Source organism: Heterodontus francisci, chromosome 19, assembly GCF_036365525.1.
Source record: "Heterodontus francisci isolate sHetFra1 chromosome 19, sHetFra1.hap1, whole genome shotgun sequence".
Taxonomy (NCBI): domain Eukaryota; kingdom Metazoa; phylum Chordata; class Chondrichthyes; order Heterodontiformes; family Heterodontidae; genus Heterodontus; species Heterodontus francisci.
In genome coordinates, this window is record NC_090389.1 from 42,154,927 (window position 1) to 42,177,939 (window position 23,013).

Below are 23,013 nucleotides of genomic sequence, written 5' to 3' on the forward strand. Positions count from 1 at the left end.
TCCGACGTCGGGGGTCGTGGCAGGGGATCCGGAAAATTCTTCCGGGAGAAGCCTGCCACAATCGCTAATGCCAGGAAGGCCTCGCTGCATTTTACTGGCTTCATGAGACCTCGGTGCGGCCCCCGCACGCACCCCCCCCCCCCACAGCCGCCTTCCTTTAAATATTAAAATGAATTAAAATAAATGCAAAATAACTCATCTTGACCCGATAGCCATCCCACACAGATATTCCAGCCAGTGGCTGGAACACCTGTGCCATCGGATCTCTGTTTGGAGATATGAAGCGTGACACTGGTGGGGAGATGGGAGGAATGAAATTTTCAGGGCGGGGGGGGGGTGGGGATGGCGGGCGGAAGCGGAGGACACTGTTTCCATCGGCTGAGGGGATGGTGGGAAGGGGTTGAAGGGCAAAGGTGACTAGGTTCGGGGGGTGGGGGGGTTGGGGGGGAGAGTTTGGCTTGGGAATACATTTTTTTTGGTGGGAAAGACCCAAAAATAAAGTATCTGGTGGAGGGGGGGGGATGGAGTGAGGTGGTAGAAGGGCTTTTAGCCTTTATTGAATTTTTTACAAATAATGTCAAAGAGATGTATCTTTAAAAATGTAAATTCGCTTGAAGCCCTGTAAAAATGGTGCCAACGCCAGCAGCGAGCTTATAAAATTCAGCCCCACTATATGGGGCCCAGAGACTGCTATTCTTGCTCGCCCAAAAGTAATTTACAACTTACCTGTTTTTTGAGTGCTTTTTGACTATGTCACCAGTAAAACTGGATCATGCACGGTACATCCACTGCCAGTGTTTAGGGCCTTCATTTGCATTTTAAAAGGGCCTTCTGCCTGAAACAGACTGGCACTTCGGCCTCCGAGCATTAGGCCCGTTTAAAAATGTCAGCTGCCAGAGCCAAGTGAAAATCATCCTCACTTGGTCTAAATTACACATTACAGGATAATGTGTGGGGGGGTGGGAGGGGGAGAGGGACGCGGTGGGGGGACTCGGATATTTGAACTAAACTCACTTTCCCTGTGTATTCCTCCACACAAATCATCACCTTTAAAACATTTAATTTTGTGCTACTTTTGGAGCAGCAGTGACCAAATAGGCTGCGTGCAACACTTTCCCAAATTTCTCTTGTCAATGAGCTGCAATTAATCAGCATGTTACTGTTCTTACATCATGACATAACATTATATCACCTTGTCATTTATTTTTACCTATCCCCCACGTTCCCATCTATCCACTGGGTGCAGCCAGCTGCAAATCGTCTGTGGAGGCACAGGCACTATTGAAGATCTTTCTATTTCAAAGAAATATCTTATCACGATAAAAGAGATGGAGCAGGAATAATCTGAGCTGTCAAGTGCATCTTTCATGGCTGCATGAGATATAATGTTATGTTCTGACGTAAAAACACTCTCATGCTGATTAAGCACAGTTTCACTGACAAGAGAAATGTAGGAGCAACAGCAGTGGAAAATTTGGAGGCATAAGCTGACTCTGCACTGCTATTATCCATGAGTAGGCCAGTTATATGCCTCGTACCACTGACTGCATGCCACCCCAACATTGAAAGCTGATGGTATGTCTTTAGAAGAGGAAAAATAATGTGAGAAATGGAAAGGAAAAACTGTAGAGAATATAAGTACCTGGTGACCTTCTATATGTGTTCACACATAGGGCCAGTTTAAAAAAAAATGAGCATGGATCAACCCTGTAATGTGTCCCAAGTTATGGGAAGAAAAATATATGAAAGCACTATTTATCCATGAAACTTTCCTGCAAGTGGGATGAATTCTTCCTTTGTACCTTATAAAATCAGTAAATACCGACTTGCAGCTGCAGGCAAAAAACTTGCTGTCTTACAGATACAGAATCTAAACAATGAAAGTAAAGAAACACACTGGACCAGAGACTACTTTTGTAGTGACACCTTTAATCTTCAATGCATCAGATTATTAATACCTCTAAATTACAGTAAACCTAACCTAAAATATCAGCCACATAATCTGTGTGGACCTTAAGTACCTACTTTTCTTTTTGCTACTTCGTAATCTTTTCTGTGTAGTCTGAATCTTCTATTCAAGCAGGAAGAAAAGTATTTTTTTAAATGTTTTTGAACCATCTTCAAGTTTTGCTTTCATTATTATTGTTGCTGCACTGAGTCTGTCAGGAGTCTTTATAATCCAAAGTAAATCAATTACTTCAATAGTGAAAGTCAAAACCAGCCTGAATTATTAATTCAGAAAATATGTTTTCAGAGTCTTTGTTTATCTTGGTTGTGTGGCTATTTTCCCTCCCCAGCTCTTAGTGGAATAACTAGCTACAAAGAACTTTTTGGAGTGGCTATGACGCCTCCAGCAGGAAAAGAGACAAATTACAAATCAGTTCAATATAACAGCAATATGAAACATTGGGCAGGATTTCGATTTCGATTCCATGGTCGGAAGCCCGACATTGTGGTCACTTCCGGGTCCTAACACCACACTGCTGCAGCAACATGCGTGCATCGCAATTTTCATAAGGAAAAGTTAATTAGTCCAGAGCATGCTTTCTTTGCCCAATTAGTGGCAGCAGATGCAGGGACATAGGAAATAGATGCATGAGTAGAAGTAGGCCATTCGGCCTCTCGAGCCTGCTCCATCATTCAACTAGATGCTGTTGGACAAGAGGCTGAGTGCAGACTGCAGCAGCGTATGCGAATGAAAAGTTGTGAGTGGTGAGAGAGGGAGGCATTGTCCTAATGGCATCTTTCTTCACCTTGTAGGCCAAACAGGAGTTAAATGCCAGGGAGAACGAGAGGGCACGCCTGGACAGTGGGGTGCCCCAGTTCACGCTGCAGGCAAACTTTGAGGAGCTGGCTCTTTAAGTGGCGAGAGTGTCAAGCCGCAGGGATCCTGGGGATGGAGAAATGGGGCTCCGCTGTAGACAGGGTGAAAACATCTCCATGCTCAGGGCACGTGTGGCAATGCTCCCTGTGCAATGAGCTGTCAATGCATAAGCGCTCATTTCATTATTTTAGGCACCAGAGGCATCTGCAATTTTTCATCACCATCTTCCCTTATGTCAGGGCAGGAGTCCACAGAAAGACAACAAATTCCTGAGGAATCAGAGGAGGAAGACACATCGGAGCCTGTCATAGCTTTCGAGTGCACTCTCCACCAGCGCAGACACTCGCACCTCTGTGAGTCCTTGTGCGGTTTTAGAAACGGTGGTACAGGGTGAAGCGCACAATCACGTCAGAGCTAGAGGATTCAGGGGAGGCAGGGTCAGCAGTGGCCAGTCCCCCTCGGAGGATGGAGAATACGTGCAGCCCTGTTCATCAGGATAGAGATTCAGAGCCTCAGAGGGCACGAAACAGGCGGCTCTACCTGGAGAATCAGTGAGAGGTGTGTGCCCACATGTCAGAGTTACCCAAGGCTTTGCAGACTCATGGGATGAGAATGGAGGAGTCCATTCATCTCATGGGCTCCACAATGTCTCAGTGCTTTGAGCATCTGAGCTCCTCCATTGAGAGTTGGCCAACCTCTTGCAGAGCGGCATCACTCAGAGTGGATGCAGGAACAGCACATTGACATGCACAGGATGCATGCTGCAGTCAGCAGCATTGACCGACCGGTCAGTGGCACAAAGAAGCATGGAGTAGGTGCCAGCTGCGCCCCAGCTGGTGGTCCCCTCCAGCGATCAATGGCGTCATAAAAAGGCTAAGGAGGCAACTGATGGTGATGAGGGGGCCATCCCTCATGGGTAGCCATCACCATTCGCCGACATGGTCCCTCCGACGGACAAAGCATCAGTAGTGCATCTGCAGTGATGTTGGTGCAGCAGCCCTTGGAGGTGCCACCCCCAGGCACCTCCATGCCGAGACCGAGCTCTGAGGGCATCTCAGTCCCAGACAGGCATTAGTGAGCATTCTCCCTCCATCTCATCCTCAGCCACAGGGGGAGCATTCATAGGATGGCACCATATCGATGTTGTCACTTTATGGGTCACTTGGGTTTTTCTTAGGCATATAATAGTGAACTGTTAAGTGATAAAGTACTGGGAAATTTGTTGCACCAAGGCAGATTTGTGTTTTTCCATCTCATCATGGCAAGACGCAACAGAATGGGAAGTAAAGGTTGCCAAAGCAGTGGTCCTGGGGAAGAGTGCGTTACGCGGAGACTCTGGAGCCTTGCAGTGTTTATGCCACTGGAAGGTTGCTGACGTTTACTACGAACTGATCGTTGCTCTCACTCGGATGAAAGTGACGCTCCTCTCCAAATGTCCTGCAGATTGAGTCTTGTGCAGGTCTCTGCATCAGAGTGGCCCTAGCATCCCTGCCATCCTGATGAATGCTCCACATCCTGAGCCTACCACAGCGGCAGCCCTGCAAAGCATGGGGATGGCTCTCAAGTTCTCCTTCAGCCTCCTCCTCTGAAGAGCTGTGCCATTCCAGCGTTTCTCACTCCTCAAAGTCCACAATTCTCTGGAGGGCCATATAATGGAGGGCTCAGCAGAACACCACAATGCATGAGACCCTTGAGGGAGTGTACTGGAATACACCACCTGACTGGTCAAGGCACCTAAGCCTCATCATCATGATGGCCTGCTCAATGATAACCTTTGTGCTCAGGTGGCATTGGTTGCAGTATCTTGCAGCCTTCGTGGTAGGATGATGCACTTGAGTCATCAGCTATCTTTACAAGGGCTAAGCCTTATCCGCCAACAGCCAGTCATGGCTCTCCGATGACTTCATGAAGACCTGCGGCACCTGAGGGTGCCAGAGGATGACGATGTAATGGCAGCTTCCAGAAAAGCATGCACACCTGCATAAAACGCCTCTCGAATAGAGCATCCAACACGTCCGTGATGCAATGATGTGCTGCTGCCTATGAGATGCCACCAATGACTGATGCCGCCCCTTGAAAGGAGCCAGTTGCAGGAAAGTGCAAGGCCACTGTGACTCTTGGAGCCACAGGAAGGCCATGGCAATGGTTTCTGCTAACCTCCGGATGACCCTCAAGGAGAGCACTCAGGTCAGCGACCATCTGCCCGGACAGGCACTCTATTCTGCAGCGCTGAGGATCTGCCCTATCCAGGCAGCTTCTCCTTTGGCGGTAGACCTTATGCTGAGAGTGTCACATCTGTTGCCTTCCTGCCTCTCGTTCCTCAACTCTGCACCCCTGTTGCCCAGGGGTCTGCCTCTGCTCCTGCAGATACTGCTCCTCACCGCTCGGAGTAGCTTGATCCCATTTCCTCTTATGACCTTCCTTTCCATTGAATGTGAAATCTTCCTGAACCCTCCTGTCATGAACCCCTGTGACCCATAAGCAGAAGGACCCATCCACCCACTCCACCCACACCCACTGCAACACAGCTGGCTCAAAATGCCCTCACCAAGAGTGCAGAGATATGAAAGATAATTCTTCTCACTTAGCACAACTGGTTGCCTGTAAACGAGGGTCTTCTCTGAGTCTTCGATCTTCAATGGTGCCTCTTGCTGCTGTCCCATCATTCCAGCTCTCCCCCTGCTGTATCACCACCACCTCTTCCTCCCTGTTGTGGTTGGGATCATGCATGGATCCCGCACCTTTAAAAAGAAAGTTCAAAACTGGCCCTTAACGAGCTGACAAGCTCATTAAGAGGCTTAACTTGCCAATTAAGAAGTTCGGGTGGGTTGCCTCTTCTGGGTCCTGTCGTAGCATTATATAACTTGAAGCATGCGGTTTCACGTTGGGAAACTGGCACGCCAACCAAGGGGTATATTTAAGTGACCAACCGATCCCACCCTCTCAATTAAATAAAAATCCCGGCCATAGTAGCACATCTCTCATTCCACATACTGAAGTCTTTGAAGTCTTTTTTAATCAGACGCAATATTGTGAGAAAGTGGAAAAGTGACATTATTATCCATTTCAGAAAGATGGAATATGGCATGGTATTGTACAACACTCCTCCATTTAAGTTTCAAATTTTAACCTCTGCCATACTAAGAATTTTAAACTGATGTGTTTAAAACATTTTAAACCTGTAGAAAAAATTGTCATAGTCAAATAATTAAAAAAATCTGTTTATAGGTTTGAAACATAGAACATTTATATCAGATCATAACTGTATCAAATTGTAACTTTCTTTGGAACATCTGAAAATCAATATACTCTACAGTAACAGCTCAAGGCTCCAATGTGGATTACGTGTGTGTGTGTGTGTGTGTGTGTGTGGGGGGGGGGGGGGGGGGGGGGGGGCGGAGGGGGTGGATGGAATGTGAGTGCGGTCCTTTCTACTTCCAAAATGAATGTTGACATGTCACTCTAAGACTTTATTCTTTGCAAATTGATTCTTCCAAAACTCTGTTCTTTGAACTTTGTATCCTTCTCTTGTTACTGATATGTTACCTGTTAACTCTTAACATTGTTTTATCTCCTCAACTCTATTGCTTTGCCTCCAAGTTTCCTCTTTCCTGGTCAGTTCTCTTGCCTCTGTCTTCAATTTACATCTACACCAGTCTTGTCTCTGAATAAGAATGTTGTCCAAAGGCTTAAACCCCTGTTGCTGGATAGCATATAAAAAAGAATTACAGGTTCTATAGTTTATAAATACGTTAACAAAGGGAGTTAGTCAAATATAATTAAAAGCCTGCAGCAAACTAATAGCTTACTGAAGTCAAATCCTTTCATCTAGCTCAGTTGTCTGATAGTGGTTAGAAAAATAGATAAATTGATACCCATGAAGATTATTCCGACAGATAATTCTGGTCTCTCATTCCTTCCACAGCTTAACTGATTGAGACGTACAGACAAGCAAAGGCCTAGGTTCAATTGCAGCCTGTGCTGAGTTAGTTAATCGCAGCGGGGTGGTGACAGACATGTATGTATGTATGTGAATGTCAGGCAAGGACAGGATTGTACTCAGTTTGATGCCCCCAAGGTGAGACAGCCTGCTGACACTCATTAGAGTAAGATCGACCACCTGTGCAAGGTACCAAAGGCTGGAACCATACTCCAGCAATGAATGAATACCTTGGAAGAGGAGGGGAGGAGAAAATAGCCCTCTCGATCTGTCCCACATTAAAAATGGTCATCCTAGGCAAAATTAGTGAGATTGGTTCAAATAATTTCAGATCACAAAAACAAAGCTCCTGCTTCCTACTCCACAAGCTCCAAGTTCTAACTTCAATGATTTCATTCATAGCTTTACGTAAAAAGAATTAGGAGATCTTTAATTCTTGTATTACAGTTTTTCATTTAAAATTATTTTTATATATTTCCAAATCTAGGCTGATCACTGAAAAATTATTTTCTCTGTTCTTCTGGTCCACCTACATTCTTGCATCATTCTTCAGCCAAGCAGTCTTGCTCCCTGAGATCTGTACCTAACCACTAGGAGGTGTGCAAGAACATCTCAAAGCTGTCTTCCCTTCCAGTGTGCAAACTAACTTGTTGCTGACTGAAAGTAGTTGTATGAACACAGAACATTGTCAAACATCACAATAGAAGTTGCTTTGATGCCATAAAATTATATTTTTTTAAATGAAAATGAATAACAATGAATGTCAGTTATTTTGTTGCAAATAAAAAGCATAAATTAAGTCTGTTAAAGGCAGTTTTTGAACAATATATTTTTCAATATATTTGCTTTAGGTTTTATATTGAGAACATATCATTCCTAAAGGACATTACCACTGTGGAATTATTCTTTCTGAATGCAAAATCCAGCATTTACAAGGTAAAAATTTTTAAACAATGTTTTATTATCAAAGTATGTTTCAGTTAATTGTAATAAATATAGATTATAATTATTACTGTGGAAATCACAAACCAAATCACAAACTTAATGCTGTATTTTCCTACAATCTTGTAAGGAAATTTTTAAAACAATGTTGAAAAATGATACAAATTCCCCGTAAAAAAAAAAGTTATGATTCAAATCAGTTCTATGTTGAAGTGCAGCCACATCAAGTTTCATTGCTTACACTGGATGTTTAAAGCTGGCTGTTAATTTCATAGGGTGATATCATCACAACACATTATCACCCATGGTTGACAACTTTACAAAAGCAATATATTGTAAATATCTATCTCATTGTGAAAAAAGATTCCTTTAATTACATAATAAAAATCCAGAGTGAGAAAAAGTCATCAAGCTCACTTTATCCAGAGACAGTGTATTCATATTCTATTATGGCCTTCCATCCCACAACTCTTGTTGAGTCCCCAACTTTAGGGAATACTAAGATAACAGTAACACTAAAAATGAAGTAGGTGTCATGAACATCTCTATGACCTTCAGTTGTGCTTGTCAACTAATATGAACCCAACTCCTTCCCTAATTAATTACCTTCTCTAGAATTTGGTCCATATCTACTATCCTGTGGGATTAAAAAACATTCTAACCGTACTCAGCAGTTGTGAATTTTGTACTGGACCTTATGCCATACTTAAGATGCTTTCTCACAGAGAGTAAAGGAAAATCTCAGAGCCGATTTCTTTGGTTATAAAAAGGCAACAGCAAATGTCTCAGAGCAGCTATCTATCCTGAACTATGAAAATCCATAGAACTGTATATAACCACAAAACATGGTGGGTTTGACATGGCACTGAAGGTGGCAGGGCAGTTTGAGAAAGCTATTAATGAAGTAAACGGGATCCTGGGCTTTATAAATAGGGGCATAGAGTACAAAAGTAAGGAAGTTATGATGAACCCATATAAAACATTGGTTCGGTCACAACTGGAGTATTGTGTCCAATTCTGGGCACCATGCTTTTAGGAACGACGTGAAGGCATTTGACAGGGTGCAGAAAAGATTCACGAGTATGCTTCCAGGGATGAAGAACTTCAGTTACGTGGATAGATTGGAGAAGCTGGGGCTGTTCTCCTTGGAGAAGAGAAGATTAAGAGGAGATTTGATAGAGGTATTCAAAATCATGAGAAGTCTGGACAGAGTAGAGAGGGAGAAACTGTTCTCGCTGAAGGAAGGGTTGAGAACCAGAGGACATTGAGTTAAGGTGACTGACAAAAGAAGCAAAGGTGACATGACAAAAACTTTTTTATGTCACAAGTGGTTAGCATCTAGAATGCACAACCTGAGAGTGTGGTGGAGGCAGATTCAATGGAGGCTTTCAAAAGAGAATTGGATATTTATCTGAGGAGAAAGAATTTATAGGGCTATGAGGGAAAGGTAGGAGAGTTGGACTCGATGAGTTGCTCTTACAGAGAGCCGGCATGGACATGATGGGCCAAATAGCCTCCTTCAATGCTGTAACCATTCTATGATTCTATTCTATAGCACAATAAAACACAAAAAAATCTTTGTGAATTTTTTTTTTTTATCAACCACTTTCAAGCAATAAACATGTATGCATTAGGCCAGTGCGGTGCAATAATGACTTGCTGTTGAAGATCCTTTATAGACATTCTTAAATAGTATCACAAGCATTTCTGTATTTCAAGAAAATAGAGCTCACCCTTTATTATGCTTTTAACTTTACAGAGTTAGAGTATGATCAACAAAAGAAATGAAATTGTTGTTTGATCAATTAATAGGTTATAGCTATACATTTTGCAACAAGGTGAAGTACTCTACAGAATCCACTTCACAGGGTTCAGAGTTCATTTCCAGAGAGCAGTACCTGCATGCTCAGATTGGCCTCAATAAAACTATTAAATCACAACATTCAATATGAACAAGATTGTCAAGTGTAGTATTTGGAAAGCATATTTATTGAAATTGTATTTAGCAATTTGTCATTGTTGAAGAAACAGAAAACTATTCCATAAAATTGATACAATAGCAGCTCTGCAATCTTAGGACTGAAACATAAATTCTAATTTACAAGTGCAAAATTCAAATAGCCTTGGCATTTTGTGTTGAACTTTAAGCTCATAGGCTGGAATTTTGGACCACCCATGGGAGCGGGCTAGAGGCGGAGGCAGGGGCGGGGCATAAAATTGAGTGGGGGCAGGGGGAGGTGGTGCCGTTCCCATCACCTTCCCGCCCCGTTACAATTTTACTAGCAGCGGAGGAGGTAATAAATGTCCCACCCGCCCCAGGTGAATTAATTGACACTTAAGGGCCTGCTCCTACTGCCACTGGTAAATTACCAGCAGCGGATGGGCACTTTGCCAGCTGAGGAGACAGCCCAGTAAAACTTGGCAGTCTCCTTGCGGGCTGGGGGGGCCTCCTAATTGGGCACCCCGTGCCCCATGGCACAAACTGTCCCCGCTGGAGCACCCCCTCCACCTGCATCCCCCCGATCGACCACCCTCCCCCCAACCCCCCGCCTTGCCGGAGCCCAGCCAATTGTCCGCAGTGAGGCTCCACACACTTATCTCACTTCTGGGACCACCTCCATTGCTGCTCCTTTCACTGGGTGCAGTCCCAGCAGTGGCCACCACTCCCAGTGGCAGTGCTGGGACTGAAGAGCTGCTGGCCAGCTGCTCTTGGAGGTGGGACCTCCTACCTCAGAGGGGCAGAAGTCCTGACTGAAGCCAATTAAGGGCCTGGGCCAAGTAAAATCATGGCGTGGCTTCCAGGCCCAGCAGAGGCAGGCACGGCCCCAACCATTTGGCCGGAGGCCCCCGAAGTAAAATTCCAGCCATATTATTAGGAAATCAGGGAAGAAAAAGCCATCAGCCCTTTCCTCCCCTTCACATATCCCTAAAAGCACTTCATTTCCAATGAGGGAGCAAAATTAACTGTAAACTAGACTTAAAGAATTGTGTGTGTTCATGCATGAAGTTAGCCTCTCAAGAAGCATAAGAATACAACATTTTTGAGCTACTAATTAAAGATGTCTACAACCAATGCCAAAGATGTTTTTAGAAGGATACTATTTATTTTCCCACAGAAATGCTAACAATTATAGTGGTGTATAATTTAGTTGCCCATGTCTGATACACCTGAGATTAGCATAAGTCTATTTTATGTCCTGTACAAGATGTTTCCAGCATTTCTACTCTATCGTTTATGTGTTTCAATCACTGGGATATTGTATAGAGACAAAAGTATAAAACTGTGTAATTACCTGCAAACAGAGTGCTATTGCTACAATATATGTCATGTGATGCTATTCTTCAAGGTCATCAAAATCTATTATACTCAGATCCTGGCCATACTGATGCTATCATGATGCTAACAGTAAAATTGTACAATCTGTCACCATTCTAACCATCACAACATGCCCCAGAATGTCATCACAAGTACTCCGGTCGCCCTCACAATCAACCAGCAGCAGCAATAGTACCCCACTTGCTGAACAGAAACTAACCATGGTTAATTATTCACCAACGTATTGGCCTAGAATTTCTCCATATGTGAAATGCTCACTGAAAAAATGGCAGAACTCAATTCTTGTTCATCCAAGAAGAACTGTGGGAGATAACATCCACAGAAAAAGGTTCTCAGATATTGACACATCTGTGGTGGGGAGGGAGAATGTATAAAAAAGGCTGGTTCATACAATCCCTGGATATGGTAGCCAAGAGAAAGGGTTTCTGTATCAGAATGGCACAAACATCTCTTATAATCGGCAACCAGTATTGCCTCCAGGTTGCTGTTCTTCGAATGGTGCTTTCATCCTCTGAGACTTTCATGAATCCAAGATGGTATGTTGCCTCCCTGGTGCCAGGGTCCAGGATGTCACTGAATAGCTGCAGAGCACTCTGAGGGGGGAGGGTGAACAGCTAGCAGTTGTGGTCCACATTGGTACCAATGACATAGGTAGGAAGAGGGATGTGGTCCTGCAGAAAGAGTGTAGTGAGCTAGGTAAGAAATAAGCAAGCAGGACCTCAAAAGTAGTAATCTCTAGATTACTCCTAGTGTCACGTGCAAGTGAGTATAGAAATAGGAGGATAGTGCAGATGAATGTGTGGCTGGAAAGCTGGTGCAGGAGGGAGGGATTTAGATTCCTGGGACACTGGGACCAGTACTGGAGAAGGTGGGACTTGTTCAGGCCGGACGGGTTGCACCTGAATAAAGCTGGGACAAATTTCCTTGTGGGATGATTTGAAAGTGCTATTGGGGAAGGTGTAAACTAACTTGGCAGGGGTGTGAGAACCAGAAGGAAATATCAGAGAGGAATACCAAGATGCACAGAATACTGGAAGAGATAGATAGCACTAGGGTAGGGAATTGTAAGTTATTAGCTTGGGTCAGAGTAAGGGAGAAAGTAATAAAGTCTAAATCAAGGTTAATGTGGATGTATGTGACTGCATGGAGTGTGGTTCATAAGACTGGTGAGTTACAGGCACAGATTGACATGTGGAAATATGATTTGGCTATAACAGAGACCTGGCTCAAAGAAGGGCAGGACTAGGTTTTTTTTAATATTTGTTCATTGGATGTGGGCGTCACTGGCTAGGCCAGTATTTATTACCCATCCCTAATTGTCCTTGAGAAGGTGGTGGTGAGCTGCCTTCTTGAACCGCTGCAGTCCATGTGGGGTGTTAAATATTCCTGAATACAAGGTGTTCAGGTAAGACAGTGGTGCAGTGGTTAGCACCGCCGCCTCACAGCTCCAGTGACCCGGGTTCAATTCTGGGTACTGCCTGTGCGGAGTTTGCAAGTTCTCCCTGTGACTGCGTGTGTTTTTGCCGGGTGCTCCGGTTTCCTCCCACAGCCAAAGACTTGCAGGTTGATAGGTAAATTGGCCATTATAAATTGCCCCTAGTGTAGGTAGGTGGTAGGGGAATATAGGGACATGTGGGGATGTGGTAGGAATATGGGATTGGTGTAGGATTAGTATAAATGGGTGGTTGACGGTCGGCACAGACTCAGTGGGCCGAAGGGCCTGTTTCAGTGCTGTATCTCTAAATAAATAAAAAAAAGGGGAGGACTGGTGGTGTTAAGGAGAACATTGCAGTGCTGGAAAGAGAGGATATCCCTAAGGGATATCTATCTGGCTAGAGCTAAGGAACAAAAAAGGTGCAATTACATTGCTCGGTATAGTCTATAGGCCACCAACTAGTGGAAAGGATGAAGAGGAACAAATTTGCAGGGAAATTACAGAGAGATGCAACAATTATAGAGTAACTATAATGGGGGACTCTAATGACCCAAATATAGACTGGGATAGTAGTATTGTAAAGGGCAGAGAGGGGCAAGAGTTCCTAGAGTATGTTCAGGAAAACCTACTACAGCAGTATATTTCGAGTCCAATGAAAGGAGAGGCACCGCTGAACCTGGTTCTTAGGAATAAGATGGCCAAGTGGATCAAATATCAGTAGGAGAACATTTACGGGATAATGATCATTATATCATAAGGTTTAGGTTGGTCATGGAAATGGACAAAGAACAGTCTAGAATAAGAATAATTAACTGGGGGAAAGCCAACTTCAGTGGGGTAAGAATGGATCTGGGCCGAATAAATTGGAATCAAAGGTTAGCAGGAAAGACAGTAGCTGAACAATGGGCTACCTTCAATGAAGGTATGGTTCGGGCTAGAGGCCTGCTACTCAACCCAAACCCAATTGGACCCGATGACATATGTCGGGTTCGGGTCGGGTTGGGCCCATCTTCAGCGGATGACGTTTGGGCACGGTTCGGGTTGGGCCGAGTCCAAGTCGAGTTGGGTTGGGTCGGGCCGGACACACATGGTAAGTGCTCTGCTGGTAAGTATTGAAATTTTAAAAACTTACCTGAGCTGGGAGTATGGGACAAAACTAAGTCTGCACAGTGAGCGAGTGCAGCTTCGTGGAGATTCTGAGTCTGAAGGTGAGTATAGAGATGGTCGGGTCGGATCGAGTCGTGGTGGGTTCAGGTTGGGTTGGGGCAAAATTGGAGGGGCTCGGGTCCACGGTGGTTTGGTCGGGTTTGGGTCATAGAAACATAGAGAGTAGGAGTAGGCCATTCGGCCCATCGAGCCTGCCCCGCCATTCATTATGATCATGGCTGATCATCCAACTCAGTAACCTGTTCCCGCTTTTGCCCCATACCCTTTGATCCCTTTAGACCCAAGAGCTATATCTAACTCCTTCTTGAAAACATACAATGATTTGGCCTCAACTGCTTTCTGTGGTAGCGGATTCCACGGGCTCACCACTCTCTGGGTGAAGAAATTTCTCCTCATCTCAGTCCTGAAAGGTTTACCCCGTATCCTTAGACTATGACCCCTGATTCTCGACTCCCCCGCCATCGGGAACATCCTTCCTACATCTACCCTGTCAAGTCCTGTTAGAATTTTATAGGTTTCTATGAGATCCCCCCTCACTCTTCTGAACTCCAGCGGATATAATGCTAACCGACTCAATCTCTCCTCATGTATCAGTCCCGCCATCCCAGGAATCAGTCTGGTAAACCTTCGTTGCACTCCCTCCATAGCAAGAACATCCTTCCTCAGATAAGGAGACCAAAACTGCACACAATATTCCAGGTGTGGCCTCACCAAGGCCCTGTATAATTGCAGCAAGACATCCCTGCTCCTGTACTCAAATCCTCTCATTATGAAGGCCAACATACCATTTGCCTTTTTTACTGCCTGTTGGACCTGCATGCTTACCTTCAGCGACTGGTGTACGAGAACACCCAGGTTTCGTTGCATATTCCCCTCTCTCAGTTTATAGCCATTCAGATAATAATCTGCCTTCCTGTTTTTGCTACCAAAGTGGATAACCTCACATTTATCCACATTATACTGCATCTGCCATGCATTTGCCCACTCACTCAATTTGTCCAAATCACCCTGAAGCCTCTCTGCATCCACCTCACAATTCACCCTCCCACCCAGTTTTGTGTCATCTGCAAATTTGGAGATATTACATTTAGTTCCCTCATCTAAATCATCTATATATATTGTGAATAGCTGGGGTCCTAGCACCGACCCCTGCGGTACCCCACTAGTCACTGCCTGCCATTTGGAAAAAGACCCATTTATCCCTACTGTTTGTTTCCTGTCTGTCAACCAATTTTCTATCCATCGCAATACACTACCCCCAATCCCTTGCACTTTAATTCTACATGCTAATCTCTTACGTGAGACTTTGTTGAAAGCCTACTGAAAGTCCAAATAAACCACATCCACTGGCTCCCCCTCATCGACTCTACTAGTTACATCCTTGAAGTATTCTAGTAGATTTGTCAAGCATGATTTCCCTTTCGTAAATGCATGCTGACTCTGTCCGATTCTACCACTATTCTGTAAGTGCTCTGCTATAAAATCTTTGATAATGGACTCTAGAATTTTCCCCACTACCGACGTCAGGCTGACTGGTCGATAATTCCCTGCTTTCTCTCTACCTCCCTTTTTAAATAGTGGGGTTACATTAGTTACCCTCCAATCTGTAGGAACTGTTCCAGAGTCTATAGAATCTTGGAAGATAACCATCAATGCATCCACTATTTTTAGGGCCACTTCCTTAAGTACTCTGGGATGCATACCATCAGGCCCTGGCGAGTTATCGGCTTTCAATCCCATCAATTTCCCCAACACCATTTCTCTACTAATACTGATTTCCTTCCGTTCCTCTCTCTCACTAAGTCATGTGTTCCCCAACATTTCTGGTATGATATTTGTGTCCTCCTTTGTGAAGACAGAACCAAAGTATGCATTTAGTTGGTAAGCCATTTCTTTGTTCCCCATAATAAATTCCCCTATTTCTGACTGTAAGGGACCTACATTTGTCTTCACTAATCTTTTTCTCTTCACATACCTATAGAAACTTTTACAGTCAGTTTTTATGTTCCCCGCAAGCTTGCTCTCGTACTCTATTTTCCCCTTCTTAATCAATCCCTTGCTCCTCCTTTGCTGAATTCTAAACTGCTCCTAATCCTTCGGTCTGCTGTTTGTTCTGGCAAATTTATAAGCCTCTTCCTTGGATCTAATGCTATCTCTAATTTCCCTGGTAAGCCATGGTTTGGCTACCTTTCCTATTTTACTTTTGCGCCAGACAGGGATAAACAAATGTTGCAGTACATCCATGCTCTCTTTAAACGTTTGCCATTGCCTATCTACCGTTATCCTTTTAAGTAACGTTTCCCAATCCGTCATAGCCAACTCGCGCCTCATACCTTCATAGTTTCCTTTCCTAAGATTTAGGACCCTAGTCTCAGAATCAACTACGTCACTCTCCATCTTGATGAAGCATTCTAACATTTTAGTTCTTTTTTCCCGACCTGAGCGGGCTTCTAGTTTGGGCACAGTCAAGGTATGTTCCCTTGAAGGGCAAAGATAGGGAAATAAATCCAGAGCTCCCTGAATGACAAAAGAGATAGAGATTAAGATGAGGAAGAAAAAATGTACTTATGACAAAAGACAGAAGAATTGCAAATGTTACACCCCTGTTCAAAAAAGGATGTAAAAATAAGCCTAGCAACTACAGGCCTGTCAGTTTAACTTTGGTGGTGGGGAAACTTCTAGAAACAATAATTCGGGGCCAAATTAATAGTCACATGGACAAATGTGGGTTAATTAAGGAAAGACAACACAGATTAGTTAAGGTAACATCATGTTTTACTAACTTGCTCAAGTTTTTTGAAGAGGTAAAAGAGAGGGTTGATGAGGGAAATGCTATTGATGTGGTGTACGTGGATTTCTAGAAAGCATTTGATACAGTGCTGCACAAGAGACTTGTGAGCAAAGTTATGGTTCATGCAATAAAAGGAACAGTAGCAACATGGATACAAAATTGGCTAAGTGACAGGAAACAGAGATAGTGATTAATTGATGTTCTTCAGGCTGGAGGAAAGGTTTGTAGTGGAATTCCTCAGGCGTCAGTGCTGGGACCCTTGCTCTTCCTGATATATATTAATGACCGAGACCTTGTTGTACAGGGCACAATTCCAAAGTTTGCGGATGATACAAAACTTGGAAGCATTGTGAACTATGAGAAGGATAGTGCAGAACTTCAAAAAGACATAGACAAGTTGGTGGAATGGGTGGACAAGTGGCAGATGAAGTTCAATGCGAGAAATGTGAAGTGATTCATTTTGGTAGGAAGAACGTGGAGGGACAATATAGAATAAAGGGTACCATCTTTAGGGGATGCAAGAGAAGGAGGGACCAGAGTGTATATCTGCATAAGTCTTTAGAGGTGGCATGACAGGTTGAGAGAGCGGTTAATAAAGCATACAGTGTCTTCGCTAATATTAGTAGGGCTATTGTAATGTACAAGAGCAAGGAGGTTGTTTGAAATAAAAACAAAAAGTGCTGGAAAATACTCAGCAGGTCTGGCAGCATCTGTGGAGAGAGAAGCAAAGTTAACGTTTCAGGTCAGAGTATTTTCCAGCACTTTTTGTTTTTATTTCAGATTTCCAGCATCTGCAGTATTTTGCTTTTATTTTAGAGGTTATGTTGAACTTGTATAAGACACTAGTTCGGCCTCAGCTGGAATATTGCGTCCAGTTCTGGGCAACGCACTTTAGGAAAGATGTGCAGGCATTGTAAAAAGTGCAGAAAAGATTCACGAGAATGGTTCCAGGGATGTGGAACTTCAATTATGAAGATAGAATGGAGAAGTTGGGACTGTTTTCTTTGAAGAGAAGGCTGAGAGGAGATTTGATAGAGGTACTCAAAATCATGAGGGGTCTGGACAGAGTGGACAGGGAAAAACTGTTCCCACTCATGAAAGGATCGAAAACGAGAGGACACAGATTTAAGGTGACTGGCAAAAGAAACAAAAGCGGCATGAGGAAAACTCTCTTCATGCAGTGAGTGGTTAGGATCTGGAATGCACTGCCTAAGAGTGTGGTGATGGCAGCTTCAATCGAGGTATTTTAAAGGGAATTATACTGTTATCTGAAAAGGAAGACCATGCAGAGTTATGGGGAGAAGGCGGGAAAATGAATGCTGAAAGGATGTTTCCCCTTATGGGAGAGACTAGTACTCGGGGACACAGTTTAAAAATAAGGGGTCACGTATTTAAGATGGAAATGAGGAGAAATTCTTTTCTCTCAGAGGGTTGTGTGTCTTTGGAACTCACTTCCCCAGAGACCGGTGGAGGCATGATAATTGAATATTTTTAAGGCAGAGGTAGATAGATTCTTGACTAACAAGGGAGTCAAAGGGTATCAAGGGTAGGCGGGAAAGTGGAATTGAGGCCACAATCAGATCAGCCATTATCTTATTAAATGGCGGAGCAGGCTTGAAGGGGTTGAATGGCCTACTCCTGTGCCTAATTCATAGGCTCGTATGAATGGCATTAGATGAAATGTTCATTCGGAGAGTCGGTGTAAACACGATGAGCAGAATGGCCTCCTTCTGCGCTGTAACAATTTTGTGATTCTGTGAAGAGGCCCCTTTGTAAGACAAGTTTATGCACCTTGCAGTACACCACCACAATCCTCACTAGATTATACTACAGGACACCACCACATCGACTGTAACACACCTTCAGCATACCTGTAATGCACTGTCAGGTGTATGAATGTATCTCATAATATCCTTGTTCAATTTGGACATTGGGCCTTATGCACGGGTATCATCAGCCAAGCTTATAAAGGATAGTCTTGGGGTTTAGAGCTCTACCTAGAGACTTGCCTCTTTGTAAGAAAAAGCAATGAAGCTCCTTAAAAATAAAGGTATTAGGGCAACTTCTGGGGAAGTGGGCATTCACTTGTATGATGGTGTGGTGCTCATATTAAAGAGTGCACATTGAGAGAGTGATATTATCTCCTGTTGCTATATGTATGGCCATTGATGAAGAAGTATGTATGGCTAAGTGGGTGTAATCTATGATTCCTTGGACTTTGAGGAAGCTTGTTACTCAGTTGAATTGTAGTGCCTTGTCATGTTGCCACAGTTCTCCATTCAGATGTTTAATTGATAGCTCTCGAGAACAATGCACCTGTCACTTGCTTGACGTAACTGTGTACAACTTTTTGACTTGTGTTACGAATATCTCCAGTGGCAGTCTGGAATGATTCCAGAGAATAAATGTTATGGACAGAGCTGTACCTCTGCTGGAAGTAGGCTGCAGATTTGCTTGCAGCACATGGCATAACTCTAACAGCTTTGTTTGAAAAACAAAGCCTCTGCACGTCTGCTTGGTCAGATGGAGCTAAGAACCTATATACTTTAGCATGGAATTACGGATGTGTGGGAGCAGTCTTAACAGTCAGGCTTCCTTCTATACTTCTCTTTTCTTCCAAGAAGCACAGATAGGGAGGTATTTCCCAAAAGACATATCACTGTGTCCTAGGAGGAGGGTATGTAGCAGTGTCAAGAAAACACGATATGCCAAATGAAAAATATTAATTCATTGGTTGGAAACTTACATTAAACTTTTAATGGAAAAAATCCTACAATTAACTTTTTTTAAAAAATTGACAACCAAGATGGCCACCGCAATTTGCATCTGAAATACCAGAGGCACAAGTATAACAAGAAGCCCAGGCTTACTGAGTAGATTATCCAGGTCACCCTCGGCAGCGGGGCATTCAAAGCATCTTGAAGCATTCATGAATGGAGACGTCCTTCCACTGGTAAACACTGACAGTACCACCTGAGAGGGGTTTTGGGTTTTAGACTTTGGACCTCATTAAAAGCAAAGGAGATTTTGAGAACCATGTGATCATCCCTCCAGGCTGTGAAAAACTGGGCGTTTTGTTACACACAAGAGACGAGTGTTTCCTCTGCCCTCCTGGCAGCCTCTTGCCATGACGGAGCTCGGAATAGAAAGCTTGTTTTGGGAGTCTTGTGTCAGGCATCATTCTATGGTTTCATTGGCTAACAGTCTAATGGTTCTTTGGTTTCATTGGCTGGAATCTTATAGTTCAATAGTTTGAAAATTTAATATGATTGCTAATGAATCAAATAATGTTTTAAATTATTTTTGTTTAACCTGCAATAAAGAGGTAGTATATGGCTTGGCCATGTGAGCCGCATGGAAGATGGCAGGATCCCCAAAGACACATTGTACAGCGAGCTCGCCACTGGTATCAGACCCACCGGCCGTCCATGTCTCCGTTATAAAGACGTCTGCAAACGCGACATGAAATCGTGTGACATTGATCACAAGTCGTGGGAGTCAGTTGCCAGCATTCGCCAGAGCTGGCGGGCAGCCATAAAGACAGGGCTAAATTGTGGCGAGTCGAAGAGACTTAGTAGTTGGCAGGAAAAAAGACAGAGGCGCAAGGGGAGAGCCAACTGTGCAACAGCCCCAACAAACAAATTTCTCTGCAGCACCTGTGGAAGAGCCTGTCACTCCAGAATTGGCCTTTATAGCCACTCCAGGCGCTGCTTCACAAACCACTGACCACCTCCAGGCGCGTATCCATTGTCTCTCGAGATAAGGAGGCCCAAAAGAATATGAAAAATTTATTGGATTGAAAGTTGATAAACCCCCTGGACCAGATAAGCTATATCCCAGAGTATTGAAGGTGGTAGCTATAGAGATAGTAGATGGTAATCTTTCAAAATTCTATAGATTCTGGAAGGGTTCCTGCAGACTGGAAAGTATCAAATGTAACCCCAATATTTAAAAAGGAAGCGAGAGAGAAAACAGAGAACTACAGACCTGTTAGTTTGACATCAGTAGTAGGGGAAATGTTGGAATTTATTATAAAGGATGAGATAGCTGGGCACTTGGAAAATAATGATATGATTGGGCAGAATCAGCATGATTTGTGAAAGGGAAATCATGTTTGACAAACCTGTTGGAGTTTTTTGAGGATATTACTTGTAGCATAAATAAAGGAGAACCAGTGGATGTGGTCTATTTGGATTTACAGAAGGCTTTTGATGTGGTCCCGCACAGGAGGTTAGTAAACTAAATTAGAGCACATGGGATTGGGGGTAATATACTGCTATGGATTGAGAATTGGTTAACAGATAGAAAGCAAACAATAGGAATAAATGGGTCATTCTCAGGATGGCAGCTTATTACTAGTGGGGTTACCGCAAGGATCAGTGCTTGGGCCACAGCTGTGGATGACACACTTCCTCCTATTTTTGTAAGTTGTAAGGAGGATGCAAGGAGGCTTCAAGGGGATTTGGACAGGCTAAGTGAATGGGCAAGAACATGGCAGATGGAATATAATGTGAATAAGTGTGAAGTGATCCACTTTGGTAGAAAAAAACAGAAAGGCAGAGTATTTCATAAATGATGAGAGGCTGGGAACTGTTGATGTCCAAAGAGACCTGGGTGTCCTTGTTCATGAGTCACTAAAAGCTAGTATGCAGGTGCAGCAAGCAAGTAAGAAGGCAAATGGTATGTTGGACTTCATTGCAATGGGATTTGAGTACAGGAGTAAAGATGTATTGCTTCAATTGTATAAAGCATTGGTGAGACCACATCTGGAGTATTGTGTGCAGTTTTGGTCTCCTTATCTAAGGAAGGATATATTGCCATAGAGGGAGTGCAACGAAGGTTCACCAGACTAGTCCCTGGGATGGCGGGATTGTCTTATGAGGAGTGGTTGCAGAAACTGGACCTGTATTCTATAGAGTTTCAAAGAATGAGGTGATCTCATTGAAACTTACAAAATTCTTACAGGGTGTGACAGCATAGATGTGGATAGGACGTTTCCTCTGGCGGGTGAGTCTGGAACAAGGGGACACAGAATCAGAATAAGGGGCAGGCCATTTAAGACTGAGATGAGGAGGAATTTCTTTACTTAGAGGGTGGTGAATCCATGGACTTATTTACCCCAAAGGGCTGTGGAAGCTGAATCATTGAGCATGTTCAAGACAGAAATTGATAGATTTCTGAATGTTAACGACATCAAGGGATATAGGGATAGTGGGGGAAAATGGCATAGAGGTAGATTATCAGCCATGATCTGTTTGAATGGCAGAGCAGGCTCGACGGGCCAAAAGGCCTACTGCTGCTCCTATTTCCTATTATTATCCTAAGCAGTAACTGAGACTGCAGCAGCAGAGAAGGCTGTTTGCCTCTCTTTCTCTCTCTCTCCAGAAACATCAAGTTTGAAAACAGTCTGCGACTGCGGACTATTCAAGCCTACAGACTGCTACAGCCAGAGACCAGGGGAAGAGTAGCCACAAAGTGCACTTTGACCAGCCAAAGACTTCAAGAATACAACTCCAGCTGGAAGATCACTAAATCATCCAACCTCACTGTGTATTTAACTTTTATTTATTCTGGACTTTAATCCAACCAAAAATCCTACTTTCCACTTTGTAATCTATTTGTGCATGTGTGATCCTTATGTGAATGTGTGCATGAATGTGTAGCATATTTTTTTATTATTTTAGATCGGGTTTAACTTGTTAAGTATAATAAACTTACCTTTTTCTTGTTTAAACTCAAGAACACCTGTCCGATTGGTTCTTTCACAATCACATTAATGGAAAAAGGTGAAACACTCACTGAGGTGGTAAGCACAACCACTGTTTAAAAGGAATAAACCCTGTTGCAGTCAAATAACAGGAAGGGCAAGAGGGATGACTGTGACCCCCTCTTCACCTGGCCATAACAAGCAGCCTTTCAACAAATAATATAAAAATAACTTTTATTTATATACTGCCTTTAACAGAATAAAATGTTCCAAGGTGCTTCACAGGAGCCACATAAGGAAATATTAGATCAGATGACCAAAAGCTTGGTCAAAGAGGGAGGTTTTAAGGAGTGTCTTAAAGGAGGAGAAGCAGAGAAGTGTAAGGAGGGTATTCCAGAGCTTAGGACTTGGGCAATTGAAGGCACGGCCCACCAAAGCTGGAGCGATTACAATCTGGGTGCTCAGTGGTCAGAATTAGAGGAGCACAGATATCTCAGATAGTTGTGGGGCTGGAGGAGATTGCAGAGCTGGGAGGGGCCAGGCCATGGAGGGATTTGAAAACAAGAATGCGAATTTTAAAGTCAAGACGTTGCTTGACTGGGAGCCACTGTAGGTCAGCGAGCACAGGGGTAATAAGTGAATGGGATTTGGTGCAAGTTAAGACATGGGCAGCAGAGTTTTGGATGACCTCAACTTTACAGAGAATGTGGGAGACCAGCCAGGAGTCTGTTGGAATAGTCAAGTCCAGAGGTAAGGAAGTCATGAATGAGGGTTTCAGCAACAGTCGGGTGATGTTATGCAGGTGGAAATAGATGGTCTTAGTGATGGCACGAACATGAGGTCGGAAGCTCATCTCAGGGTCAAATGTGG

The 23,013-nt window shown here is 43.7% G+C and overlaps 1 protein-coding gene across 1 annotated transcript in view; it reads left to right on the forward strand.

The window, feature by feature from the left end:
• The window catches only part of frmd4bb (FERM domain containing 4Bb), a 393,899-nt gene that overhangs the window by 223,136 nt on the left and 147,750 nt on the right, over window positions 1-23,013 (forward strand). The window contains exon 5 of the mRNA XM_068051541.1: window positions 7,616-7,700. Coding sequence (XP_067907642.1) covers window positions 7,616-7,700 — 85 coding nt within the window. The remainder of the gene's footprint in view (window positions 1-7,615; window positions 7,701-23,013) is intronic.